General features: G+C 44.8%; 1 protein-coding gene across 7 annotated transcripts in view; it reads right to left on the bottom strand.

Moving 5' to 3' along the window:
- Window positions 1-14,513, bottom strand: part of mid2 (midline 2) — a 136,586-nt gene that overhangs the window by 59,885 nt on the left and 62,188 nt on the right. For all 7 annotated transcript variants that reach the window (XM_071457650.1, XM_071457649.1, XM_071457652.1 and 4 more), the window contains one exon: window positions 9,027-9,907. In XM_071457650.1, the coding sequence (XP_071313751.1) occupies window positions 9,027-9,851 (825 nt within the window). In that variant the 5' untranslated portion in view covers window positions 9,852-9,907. The remainder of the gene's footprint in view (window positions 1-9,026; window positions 9,908-14,513) is intronic.

Below are 14,513 nucleotides of genomic sequence, written 5' to 3'. Positions count from 1 at the left end.
CCTAAGGCAACTGCAAACTCAGGTGAGAATGACGTAAGGGTTTGCCACTATTTCTATCAGACTGTGTGTAATGTTTTACCCATGTTGATACAAAATAATGATTAAAGCAGCTTTAAAGGACACTTCAAACACAAAAACACTTTAAAAGTCAAGAAGAGCAGATTTAATTTTAGAACTGTGGCAAAAATAATCTCAGCACAAAATGTTACTAAAAAATAGTAGTAGAAGTTAAAATGGCTGGATGGTCAATAAGACTGCTCCTCAACATTCATATAATACAGATGATCCAATGCTGAAAACTATTATTAACCATGATTATTGTTCCCTGGGTGCAGCTCAGAGAATAATAAGCGCCGAGCTATTTTCAGTTTGGGGATGAATCAGAGGTCCCTGTTGTCCTCAGGCCAGTGAAGACGTGCTGTTCATCTCACACTGGTGTCATTAGTTCAACCTAAGCATCTTCCCAGTGGCGACGCACTATTCCTGCCTGGCAGCCTCACAACAGGATCAGACTTCATCACGCACACAGCACACACAGAAAGGAAGTGTGTGCACAAACACCAAAACATATTACAAAGAGAGAATAGAGCGCGCCTCAGTGTCTTCAGCCTTCACGTGTATTCACATGTATGCACGAATATTTCAGTGTATGTGTGTGTATGGGCTGAAGAAATTCAGAAGTTGGATGTTGACAGACATTCCACACTTAGTACAAATATTCCTGTTATGTTTTGTTGCCTTGTCCGCTTCCCTGAGACACAAACCAAAACAGCTTCTGGAAGATCCTGCACCTGTGATTTCCTCTTGTGACTGAAAAAGCTTTTGTACGATTAAAATGAGTCGATCTCATCAAGTCTTCACAATCTTGCAAATTCCCCAGAGACTGAAATGTGATTCGTAAATCAAAACTTATAGTAACGTTCATGGACTGCATGTGTCATCAGTTTCCTTACCGCCCCTCCCTTCTCCTCATACAAATGTGATCTGGGCCGCAGATTGTTGCAGATTAATACCAAGAAGTGCTTACTCAGATATTGCAGGAAAATAATGTGGCAATGTCTGAAAGGAAGGAATCAAAATGCTTGGAAGTCAGTGGAAAATAACATCAGCATAGCAAGATGAGTTTTCCACTGTTGATTAATGTGTAAATCCTCTTACGCTGTGGTGTGTTGCTGCCAGGCGTCTGACTGAAATACATAAATAGTAATGAGTTTATGATCTGCCATGCATTAAGACACCCCGTGTTGTGTGTACAGAGGGAGCAAAATAGACACAACAAACACAAAACTCAATCTGGGATGTGTAAATGCACTCTAACTATAAATTTATATATATGTGTGTGTGTTTGTATGGTCGATGCCACAAAGATCCAAAAGTTGTATTTATCAGCTGTTTAGTTAAAATGATTTTCCTTGAGTGCCAAATGTGTCAGAGGCTCAGCTAAGCTTTGCTATGTTGTCAGCTTCTCACAGCTTTACGCTAAAATACACACAGCACAAGCCTTCAAGTTTAAGTTTCCTTCAGGTTTTAAGCCTCGCAAAAAGGCAAAAAAAGAGAGGTGCCAAAAAAGCAGATGAAAAAAAAAGACAGGAGGGAAAATCAAGCAGGTTTCAACCAGCATGGATTTAGAAGACAGGCTGAGGTTGATGCTCCTAAATCTTTGTGCTGATGAACACGGTTTTTCAAGTGGATCATTTTTATACATTATATATATTCACTCCATGTGACACTGAAGATGGAAATTCTTGCAGACCAAAAACAGACATTGGACATGTGGAAAGACTGGACCTTTAAATGAACACATTTAAAATCAGTTCATCATGAAGTGGAAGAAAAATACAGTTCAATTACTTTCCTGACAGCTGTTGTTGGACCTGAGTCATGAATGTTTTACAGATGATGGACGATACTGAGAGCACTGCAAATAGAGGCCTTAGCAGAGCTGCTAGAATAAACTACAGCTGATCTGTTTCAGTGGGTCACATGTGGCGTCCTATAGCAGTGAATATCAGTATCGCCTCCGCTGTGAGTAACAGGCCACACAAGTGAACTCTTTTCTCATTTTATGGAAGAAAAGTGAGGAGAGGCATCAATGGATAATGGATAAATGGAATGGATGAATTTGTACATCGCTCTCAAACATACACACAAAAGTCAGAGATGAGTAATGTCGCTTCTCTCCCTCTTTCTGCATCGTATTGTATCACCACCGACACCGAAGCTCTTAAAAGCTTTCCACTTTCTTTCAGCATAAATTGTGCATATGCATGAACCAGTGGCTGGGAGTGATTTGATTTTTTTTCCATGACCCACCAAATTTTATGATGCGGTGGCATGACATATTTTCACAACACATGCATGATGCATCGACAGGACGTGCTTGTGTGCGTTGTGAGGTATGGACTCTGGCTCAGACACACACACATTCATGCACACTTCCTAATGGGCACGTTAACGCACGTAGGCAGAGTGGGACGCACACAGACACTAAAAGCTTTCTACTACGTTCTTGGTGGTTAAGTGTTCTCCATCTCACACTGTTCTGCAGCCATGATTTCCCCTGACATCACACTCTCACACAGCTCCCTATCACTCCACACATGTCAGTCTTAATAGCATCTGCTTTGACACGCGTGCACCCGCACGCACGCACGCACGCACGCACGCACACACACACACCTGTAAATACTGCACACATATTTGAAGGCAATCACCCTCCTACACAACAAACACACTGGAGCCCCCCTCTCACCAGCCATATGATGCTGCAGTGTATGTGTCTTTGTGGGAGACTGAGGGCGGAGGGGGGTGGGGTTACCTAAAACCAGACACACTGGCCAGGAGCCAAATGAGGGAGAGGGAGACGAGAGAGGAACACTGACAGAGAGCAGGAGGTGAGGATGATGTTTGTGTACCTGCCTGCAAAACAGTAACAGTAAGAGTCACAGGAATAAGGTGGCAGTGTGAGAGGACAGTGACAGAGAGAGTGGGAGTCTGTGTATGAGGGAAAATAATAAGAAAGTTGTCAGTGTATGAGACAGAGGGAGGGGGGAGCACAAGAAGAATTCAGCGAGGCTGAGTACTTGACATTGCAGCCTTTTAATTTCCTCTTAAAACCATTACTGTCAGTGTTTGGCATAAAATCAGATTAGATGAGATGAACTCGAGTTTGTGAATCGTCCTGTAAGTGTGTGTATGAAGAGACTCAGAAAGTGAGTTTGTGGGTGCAGGTGTGATTAAATGCACATGAATTTGTGTTGTGTTGCGTGTGCGTGCGTGTGGGTGCATGTGCATGCATGCGTGTGTGTGTGTGTGTGTGTGTGCGTGTGTGTAAGTGTGTGTGTGTGGGGTTGTGTGTGCGTGTGTGTGTGTGTGTGTGTGTGTGTGTGCAGGAGTGTGTGTGCATGTGTGTGCGTGTGTGTGTGGGGGGGGGTAAATACAGTCGGAGTGGAGTCAGCAGCAGGAGCAGACGTGATGCACACATTGCAGTTAGACAGAGCCTTAAGGAGCTTAGATGGAGAGAAAGTTGAAGATGGGGAGGGAGGGGGTTAAGAAAGTAAATGGCGGGGGTGGGGGGGGGGGGGGGGTGTTTTGCATATTTCATCATTCTACTCATGTACATAACAGACTATCATCTGGTACAAGTATGTGTGAGACCTGTCAAGACCCTGGAGACAGACACACACACACACACACATAAGCAATGACAAATCCCACTGCCGCACATATGACGCGCTGAGTTGAATATCCAGAGTCTTTAAGTTTATCTGCTGCTTATGTTGAGTGTTGGTCTGAGTGTCACAAATGTCAGCTGCTCCCCCAATGGGCTTTGCTGCTATGTCAGCTCATTAGCACTTGATGCTAAAGCACACACACTTCAAACACTTAAGAGCCTGAAAGTCAGTAAATTAACTGCCAGTAATGGAAGAGAAGAGAAAGAAGACTCCTTGTCCTGGTGAACTGATCCACTTATCACTCGTTCTCAGTTTCTTTCCATCTTTGTTCAGGTTCTTCATCAACTAGTCTTTGCTGTTTCTCTCTTCTTCTTCACCTCTCATTTTAACCCAGGTATCTATGTTCATCAATGAGTGACCACTGTGGGCTGTTTAGGAGCTGGGGAGCAAGTGGATTCACCCCGGACACATACACTGCCACTCAAACACGTGGGCACAAGGTGTCAGGGGACAGCGCAGACCAACAGGAAACAACACAACTCACTGATCTGGATTCTGTGTCATGTGATGACATTTCCATGTTTCCTGATGGTCACTAAAAGGCAAATATACCTAAATTAATAAAATAATTAACTTGCATTTGCACGCAGAGCTCATACCTCCACTACAGTGAAATATTGGTGAAAATGCTGAAAAATACAGAATCTCACAACATTGAGGAAAGGGATAAAAGAATTCCTGGATCTGCCTCCTTCACCAGATCTGCACCAAAGTTTGGTGCGTTCCTCCCTGACCCATGTCCCACCCATGAGACTACGTTTGGTGTAAATCGGTTTGGTACTTTTTGTGTAATTCTGCTGACAAACAAACAAACAAACAGATGCAGGTGAAAACTTAACCTATAATAATGGATTAGAGTTTATTAAGCCGGCAGCAAATCCTGCTCCAGGTATTGAAGCTTGAACAGTCTTTCACTATGAAGAGAACAGTTTCACTTGCATTTATTTGCTTTCTTGTCTAACGACGACTCTGAAGGTGGAGCCAGCAGACAGTTAGCTTAGCATATTCTAATGACTGGAAACAGCTCACCTGGCTCTGTCCAAAGCTAACAAAATCCACTTAACTGCACCACTGAAGTACAAAATCCACAAAATTGTCTTTATGCTAAGTTAACTAGCTGCTGGCCACTGCTACATATGTGAGAGCAATCTTCTCATCTAACTTTCTTCAAGAAAAATATTGAGCTATTCAGCAAATGGATTTGTTTTCCCTCCAACACTCAACTGTCTCAACCTGTGTAGTGTATGAAAACAAACCCACTCATGTGACCAATCAGTCAGGACAGGTGAGGTGGTTCATCTCTAACATGGTGAGCAGTCATGAACCAGGTGGTTGACATTAGTCTGCAGCGCCGTCATCTTTCAGTGTTACATCACAGCTGTAAGAGTGAAGTCCTGTGCTGAGAGCACACACCACACACTTCACCTTTTTATTGTGTCTCCCCAGCCTGTGAAAGGGGGGGTTAGGCTGCCACAAATGTTGTCTAAATTAAACAGTAACGAGGCTGCAGCACACACCTCAGGAGCAGGTGATGAGGTATTCACTGCCGTCTCAGCTGGAAGAGGTTTCTGTGAATCTGATTGTGTGAAAACAAATAAAAATCGAAAGTGCAGTGCCTTCAAGCTGCGGTCTTTATGCATATCAAAGTAAAACACCATTACTAGTCTGCCAATTATAAGACACAAAATGACTTTGGCCGCGTTCAGACTGCCAGCCAAAATCCGATTTTTAGCCCATCCAGATTGGAACTGGAGCTCTTTTGAAGTCTGAACAGTCACAAATCACATGAAATCCGATTTTTGGAAACCAGATCGAAACCACCTTCGGGAGGTAGTTTCAGATCGCATCTGGACAGATGCGTCTCAGTCTGAACAGCTCCAAACACTCAGATCGGTTTTGACTGTCCGTGACGTCACTCTGCGCGACGCCAGACCCGGCTCTTCGGGTGGCACCACACCATGGATGTATACATCCATGCACCACACTCGTCGCTGCACAGAAACTCCGGCAGTGAGCGCAGCACGAAGCATTGTTGTGTATCATCCTACCAGCCTCCTGTGGCGTTGCAAATGTCTAGTGCAGGGGTGCCCAATACGTCGATCGCGATCTACTGGTCGATCGCAAGAGGAGTGCAGGTAGATCGCACGGAACTCCCAATGAAGGAAAACATGTAGCTCGCATGGCATTAAAAGAAGTAGAATCTACTTCTTTTAATGCCGCCATCGACGTATTGGGCACCCCTGGTCTAGTGCGTCTGAGATGTTCTGCACCTCTACTGCACAGTGATAAGGCCAATATACTGAGGTGACCTGCCTCCATCATGTTTGTTGTTGTTGTTGTCGTCGCTGTCGCAATTATATGACATATATCAGACGCTCCGTTACTACAGCAACCTGTCAGATCAGTCAATAATGTGGCACAGTCTGAACAGAGCCGTATCCGATTTGGACACTTGCTAAAAACAGTGTGGACAGTCAGCCCTAAAAATCGGATTTGAGTAGGAATCTGATTCGAATCAGATTCGCCTGCAGTCTGAACGCGGCCTTTGCGTCTGAGCAAAGAGTTGTGCTGCACAGCTGCCTGTGGATTTAACTCACTTCCCCGGAGTTTTCCTGCCACATTCTGTCTTTTTCAGAGCTGGCACTTGTTGGCATTTTCTCTCCTGAACTATCCCCCCGCCCGCCCCAGGGAAGCTCTCCTTCCCATAATGTGTGAGAATTCATTTTGGGACAGTGTAGCTCAGTGTACTGTGGAAAAAATGTGAGGGGTTATCCAGAGGTCAGAGGTCAGCCAGAGTGAAGCAGGGGTTAAACTGAGGTAACTCAATGCAATAATTTAGTGTTGTTGACACACACACGCAGGCATGCGCACACATGTATGTATGTACACACACACACACACACACACACACACACACACAGAGAGAGACACACACAGAGACACACATACACACACACAGAGAGAGACACACACAGAGACACACACACACACACACACACACACGTGCACACACACATCCCTTTTGACCTACATCTTGCGTGATCAGCGTGCACAAATATTCGACTTCCTCTCCTCCACTTTGCCGTGTGAGGAGAAGATTATACGTTCGCTGCCTCTGCCACTGCTGAGCCGAGCTGGGGCTTGGACTGGGGCTGGTCTCCTCCCAGATTTTGGGTAGATTGGTGATTTCAAAGTCAAGAAAGTTCAAAGCCTTGGATGTGGAACGTTCAAAAGAACCACAGCCAGCCATGAAGTGGGGAGGAAAGGAGGGGGAGAGCTAGCGACTTACAGTAAACTCTCCCACAATCTGTAGAGAATGAGGCGTTGGGGGTGGGGTAAGTGGATGAGAGGTGCTGAGCAGGTGCAGGTGAGAGCCTCAGTTTTGGTGAAACGACTCATCAATAATGCACGAGGTGGGATAACTAAAATAAAAGTGATGTTTTCTGCCGCTGAGCACTGAGCTGCTGTGCTCACCTTGGAGACCCAGTGAGATGGATTTTTGTTGCACGGGGAATGTTAACAATGTCTCTTGAAACAGGGGCCGACATATTCTCACACCCACACTTTTGCTTTGTACTGTTGTGCGACAATGAAGCCCAAATGTGAGATGGTTAAAAGGCATCCCTGTTTTTCTTGGTGAAACAAAACATCCTCCAACAACACTACCTGTTCTGCATAGTACCCCTCTCTACAGACAAGGCCCTGAAACTGCCAGTGAAGCACTTCCTCAGGTGTCCGATTCTCCCGGTGTGCTACACAACACTGTTCATTTGACACAATCACACCATGGAAACTCCCTCACACCCTGGGGACAGAAAACACCAATGGAATTTCCTTCATCTGTGATTTCAGAGTAGAACTAGGAGGTTAACTTAGTTTTTTTTATTTTTAATGAGATAATCTACATAACAAGACAATATATAGACAACATATGGCTTTGCTTATTTGACACAGTGCAGTAACAGTGAAAACACATCTGTACCCTCCACCCTCCTGCCTGACAGAGCAGCACCACTTGAGTTATCTCTATCAGCAGGGCAAATACCTGAGTCTGGATCTCTACATCAAAAATTCATGTCTGAGCAATATGTGAATTTCAGTCCCTATGTTAACAGGCACACAGCAGGGAATTTTTACTGCTTTTAATTTGGTTTTGCCATCTGTGCAGACACAGGAGGCCTCTGCTACTATCACTGTTACATTATCCCCGGGTATCCTGACTTCACTCAGAGGAAGAACCACCTCTGGTACCTCAGAATTATTCTGTTAATTAGAAGTTTGTTGTAGCAGTAAAGATGTTCATTTGCAGAGTATCAACAGCGCATGAAAACAGTTTCACCATAATAAAGCCTCAACCAAAGGCCTAACCAGTAATAACTGGGTTCTTCTATGCCAGTTAACAACAAAAAATCCCTCCTATTAGTTCAGTTTTACTCAGAGAAGCAATCCAAAAATTATAATCCAATTTAAATATTCAATTAATTTGACCAATGCTCATGTGCAGTCAGTCAGACAGGAAAACTTTCCTTCTGTGATGATGCTTAATTTTGAAGTTGTTTTCTTGAATAAAGAAACATGTAAATACACAAAAAGACAGTCACATGTTTTTTCTGTGAGCTACATATGTTGAACACACACACACACTACTGATGAAAGTTTTAGGCCAGCTGATGCAGCGGGCAGCTTTAGGTCTTTAGAGGTGGAATTAGCTCCAGCTAGTGCCTCTCTCTGTTGTTTTTCACCCTGATTCAGCAGTCCTGCTCTTTACGCAGAGCCTCTGAAAGCTCAGTGGCCACAGGGAATGCCAGCTCATCGACTATTATAATGACGGCCTCCCTATTGCTCTCTGTCTCTCTCCGCCCTTCTTGCCAGTGCACCCTCCCAATTGTCTCTCTCTCTCTGTCTTTCTGTCCTTCTTGCTGAACAAAAGCTGGTGTGAGTGCGTATGATGCAATTGTAGCGGTGCTGAAAGTTCATAGTCAACAGAAATGCACAGAATGAACATCCCCAAGGTAGAAATGGATGGATTAAAGATTTTGCTGTTTGGCAAACTGCAGACAAAGATATTACAATGAATGTCGCAGGCTATGTATGAAACGTCAGGATGGGAGGAGCTTCAGGGCTCAGAGGTCAAACACTTTTCTTTTTCAGTCAAATCCTGTTGCAGGTCTTGACTTACCTTCTGTCACTGACACGGAGTCAAACCAGACAAAAATAGGGGCAGAACACAGACTGGTGCTGATGTGACCTTCTTGCATGCTTTGTAAACTGGGGAGGACATGAAGGACTCACCTTGAGCTTGTCAAAGCGTTCAGTGAGCGAGGACACCTGGTGCTCCCGGTGGCGCCCCACCAGCTTGCACAGGGCACAGATGAGCTGGTCGTCCACCAGGCAGTACATGTTGACCTTCTCGTTCTCGTGCTCCAGACAAGTCAGGCCGCGGATGTGAGTGTCCGGCACAGGCTCCACCAGGCGGTGGCTGGTGAACGGCTTCTTGTTGGGATGCGTTGCGCGGAGGCATCGGTCGCAGTACGATACCTCGCACGTGACGCATGTCTTGACGGCCTCGCGCGGCGGATCCTGCTCGCAGAACTGGCAGCTGATGCGTGGATCCATTTTAGCAACAACAGCTGGGCTGTGGTTTGCGTTGGTGTGGTTGACGTGGTTGGTGTGGTTGGCGTGCGGGTGGGAGTGGCTGGAAGTGGCCGGGCTGCCGCGGGCGCTGCTTCCACTGGTGCCACCACCACCGCCGCCAATTGTTCCAGCTATTGTACCGCTAATGGTGGCGGTGTAGGGCCGCTGCGGCTGCAGGCGCCGGCTCTCGGTGGGGGAGTTGGGGCCGCTAAGGGAGGCCTTTTGAAAGCGATCAATGATGTTCTGCAGCGTCACATTGCGCTTAAGGCCCTCCAGGCCGCGGTGATTCAGCGTGATGACGTAACGACAGGTGGGGCACTGAAAAGCTGATATGGATTCAAGGGGCTTGCTGGTGGAGCAGTGGGACACCAGGATGCGATGGGCACAATTGAAGCACAAACTGTGGGCGCAGGGCAAGAGCAGGGGATCTTCAAATAACTCCAGGCAGATCGGGCAGGTCAGCTCAGACTCCAGTGTTTCCATCTTCAGTTGAACCAATCTAAAGGTGACATCAAATCCCACAGAAGCTGGCCAGGTACCTGCACGGAAAGAGACATACATGCATGACTATTACAGCTACAAATTACAAACAGGCCTCTAATGAGGAGCTTCTGCTATACTGTACTTTTGTTCTTGGGCTATTTTTCACTGGACAGAGCAGCAGAAGGAGCAAACAACTCATCAATCTGCCCTTTCACCCATTTCTGCTCTTAACCGATTCTGTCCTGAGGTTACTGGCTTCAAGACAAATTGGCTTGTGCAGATTCAGCAGAAACATCACTAACACACATATTTCATTTACTGTTATAGATCAGCTGCTCTGTGTGCACAGCTGTAGACTGGACCCCCCTTGCTGCAGCCTGCAACACATGATTCTTCCTGCAGAGGTGTACGAGAAGAAGAGGAATGGCTGAACTAACAAGGAGGAAAAAGACAGAGGTTGGCTGAATGGTAGGGAAGAGATAAAAATCAATGGAGTGAAGAGAATAGCAGAGAAAAGAGAGAGACAGAGGCACGGCAGCACAGGAGGCCTCTACATTTCTCTTCACCCCGACAGACTCTTAACCTTACTCTGTTTTCACTTCCATCTTTCTACACCACTGACATTTTATTGTGCCTTCTATGTTAAGATCAGTTTGACTTATCAAGCAATAAACACTTAACTTCAAGAGTCTCAACAACAATGTCAAGTGAGACAGTGAAAACAGGGCCAGAGCTAACCAGGAGAAATCTCAGCTCCTAACAGCCTGCAAATCAAGCTGTCTCCCCTGGGTGGCCTTAAAACCACTGACATGAGAAATCACCAATGAGCTTCCAGTGGCTCTCTGTCCTTTTAAAGAAACAAAGCACGGACCGTGAAACTACAGCATTACAGTGGAAGAAAGATTTACTGATGACTGACTGACTGGGTTTTAGTGCTTATGACTCATCAAAAATTACTTTTCAACTTTGGAACTAGGTTTAAACTCCTGTCAGTGACGCCTCTGAAGGGGCAGCAAATACCAGGGATGCTAACATGAACATAGCCTGTAGATCTAAAGAGTCACTGAGGTTTGAGAGTGAAGGAAGTGCTGAGCATGAAATGAGTGAGCTGAGTGTTTATCAGTTTATCCAGAAACGGATTCATTCAGCCTCCTGTTTTTCCACCTATTACTCTAAATCAAGTACAGACACTGTCCAATGTCCAACACGGGGGAAGATCTTCAGCTGCACCAGAGATCCTCCTCAAACATGTGTCATGTATTGTGCAGCAGAAATGTCCTGTTGCCTGAATCAGATGAGCCTGACTCCAGATGGATAATGAAACTCACAAGCTGTCAAAACATCATGCTCAAGTGACAAGACATTGTCCTCCTCGTCTGTTTAATTGTTCATATTAGGAAATACTGAATAAACTGAGTCAACCACAGCCTGTTGGTCATGACTTGGTTGTGTTGTGACACCACCCTCACTTGGTGCTGTGCATTCAGTTGCACTGAGAGCAACACATTACACAACCAGCTGAAGACAGGCCTATACACAGAGAGAGAGAGAGCTCCAAGACTCAAACTCATTTGCACGAACAAAAGTCTCCTCCCCTCTGCTGCATCAGAAACCACGGCTTGACACTGAGCTGTGTTCAAAGCAAACATGATTTGAGCGGCAGCTAAGTGCTTGGGAAAAGCACTCAACTGAAGAAAGTAGTTATGTGCAGGCAGCGGCTCTGTTACAAAGTTCATTATGTGGAAAAGAAAGAAATAACTTCTCACAGCCAATCATGCAGATATTACACTGACAGAAGCAAATGGACATTGTACTTGTATGCAAATAAGTGGTGTGTGTGAGACTGCACTGTATAGGTGTATACATTATACATTCTAGTTATCTGCCCATGAAAAAGTAAGTGAATGTGTGCACAAGCACACATGTCCTCCAGTATTCACCTTGGCTGCTGTTCATCAGGTGCTGTTTGTGGCTGTTATCACAGCCGAGCTGAGGACAGAGAGAGTTCAACCACAAGCAGACACAGAGGGAGCAAACATGAGCCTCAGCTTCATCACACCAACAATAGGTCTAATTTATCTCCACTGTATCAGAGACGTGATAACCAGGGGCAGACGGATCGAAACAGGATGTAGGGGGGGGCGATGAGGGGGAGGCAAGGGCAACCTTCAAGACCTTTTGATGACAAGCAAGGTCACTGGCCCTTCAGTCTGTGGACTCAAGGGACAAATATGACATAATTCTCCACTTAAACCTCTATTCTTTGCACTACATGTGACCATTAGCCAATAATTTACATTTGATCCAATCTGCTGCCATTTTTCACTGTTTCGCTTCTTATCTGAAAAACATTGTTGTTTTACACCACTTAATAAAACAATCAAAGAAATAAATAATGTTCAACTATTCAAAGTCAGTGAAACCAGTATTTTCATGAGGAATAAATGACAGAGCAGCACCTCTGCTTCATGTGACTGCTGTCAGTGGTAAAACACGTCAGCCACAGGAAACAAAGCGCACATTCACTAAGCTTCTCAGGATACACATTCAAGATCATGGGGTCTTTGTTCGAACACGTGGACTGATGCAAACACAACAACTACATCATTTCATCACAATATTGTACCAGAAAATCAAAGTCACTCAATACTTTGTTATTTCACAGACCATGACTTTCTACAAATCTTGTGTTTGGGAATAATCAGTATGTGACAAATCAAATCCCACAGCTCCCTTTTTACTCCCAGAAATCAACCATATGCCATCACAACAAATATGCTGATGGATTGTACATCTGTCGAGAAAGCTGTATCACAATAAAACACACAATCCAAACCTCAATTATTAAGCCCATTAAGTCTGTAGGGATTTCATGACTGTTCCTCTTTTTACAGCTGTCCAATTCAAGTGTTGACTGAATCAGCAGTCTCACTTTATTCCCCAGGACAGAGCTCAACAGTGCTGCTTATGCTGATGTTAATGTGACTGTGTTTAACGGAGCATGGTGTTATAATTAACACCGAGCTTTAACTCACTATCAACAGGCCCATTAAGCTTTAGCTATGTCACTCTGGGGAAACAGCGTCGGCTACGACGGGAGCCACATAGGGACCGAGTCGCTAACTTCATGGTAAAGGCGCTTGTGCTGCATACAGGCTGGAGACATACACAGACATCCACAAACACACACACTCACAGCCAGAGCTGCACATTCACAAGCACAAACTCTGTCTGTCTTCTCTTCATCTGCTGCTCTTGTTAAGGTGAAGTGTCCCGTCTGGAAGGAGAACAGCTTCAGCTGGTGTTTGAGGAACACACACACACACACACACGCACGCACATAAAGCTGTAAGGCACTCACTCTGATCCATTGTTGTGCTGATTACCGTGGCAAGATTTTTCGGTCTCACTCAGAGCTTTTGGTGAAAGAGATGAAAAAAAAAAAAAAACAACAGGACATCACAGATGATTCATTATTTTGTCTGAAGAGGCAGGGCTAGATTAATACTTGTCTTTAGTCCACACATACACACACTCGCTCAGACTGTGAATTGTAATTTTCTTATGCTTTAAAGTTTTGCTTCTGACAACCTTGTAAACACACACGAGGTCACATTCGTACAGAGACTCTCTTCAGACTGCAGTGTGGGGACGTGGACCGGCAGCGTTAGGAAAACTAAGACAGCTGTCAGACACAGGCCAGGTACTGATGAGCCAGGCAGTAACGCATTCCACTCTAAACATGTGAAACATGGGTCCCACCCCAGAAGTCGAGAATAATGAGGCCATGGTTTATCTCGCCTGCCTGGGTCTTAATCACATCAACTTGGGGAATGGAGGTTTGACAGGACACAGTTTAATAGCATTCGAGCAGTTCCCTTGCTACTGTGGAGGTCAACAGTTTAAATGCCATTAATCTGATAAATTGGTGTCCTCAAAAACATTTTACAACTTGTAAATATCTATGGCTAAAGTGCTGTCCCTAAATGCAAAACTACTATTAATAATTTCAATTTATACAATTTCCAAATCGTTAAATTTTTACGAGCCCAATTAAAGTCTAGTGCAAGGAGTGCATGTGGACCAAGCAGCTGTGTTTGTGTGTGTCTGCGTGTGTGTACTGAGGCATTTCATGCTTCAGTTAGATCAGAAAAATGTGGCAGGAGAGATGCTTTCCACTGCCAGAGACACAATCTCATGGAGTGACCTGAAATAGAAAACAATGATGTCACTGTTTCTGTCATTGCAGAAACTTGCAAACATCAAAACAATAAAAGAGGCTGTTTGTTTTTAAAAGCACAGTTGTGGTCCCCCGGGTGCACGGTTACATGAGTATGAATTCACTTCCTTGACGCATGCATCATTCTGGAGAAAAGGCATTTGTGGAACAAAGATGATTATCCATGTACAAACAATCCACTTGTAAAAACCAAATCGCTCCCTCCTGAATTACACTGGCACAGCTGCAGAGCCAAAACGGGACTTTAATGGACACTTGATGATGTTGGGAAGAAGGGCTGACAGTCACACAAATCACCACACCTACACCTCTGCACCAGAGACACCAGTGCATTGTGCAGTTACATTTACTTTTTATTGTCAAGAGTATGAAAGCTCTAATTCAGACGTTTCTGGTTAGAAACATCTGTAAAAGTGTTTAAA

The sequence above is a fragment of the Trachinotus anak genome, unplaced genomic scaffold, assembly GCF_046630095.1.
Source record: "Trachinotus anak isolate AG129_WGS33_773 ecotype Australia unplaced genomic scaffold, CSIRO_AGI_Tana_v1 ptg000021l, whole genome shotgun sequence".
NCBI classification, from domain to species: Eukaryota; Metazoa; Chordata; class Actinopteri; order Carangiformes; family Carangidae; genus Trachinotus; species Trachinotus anak.
This window is presented reverse-complemented; position numbering and strand designations above follow the sequence as displayed.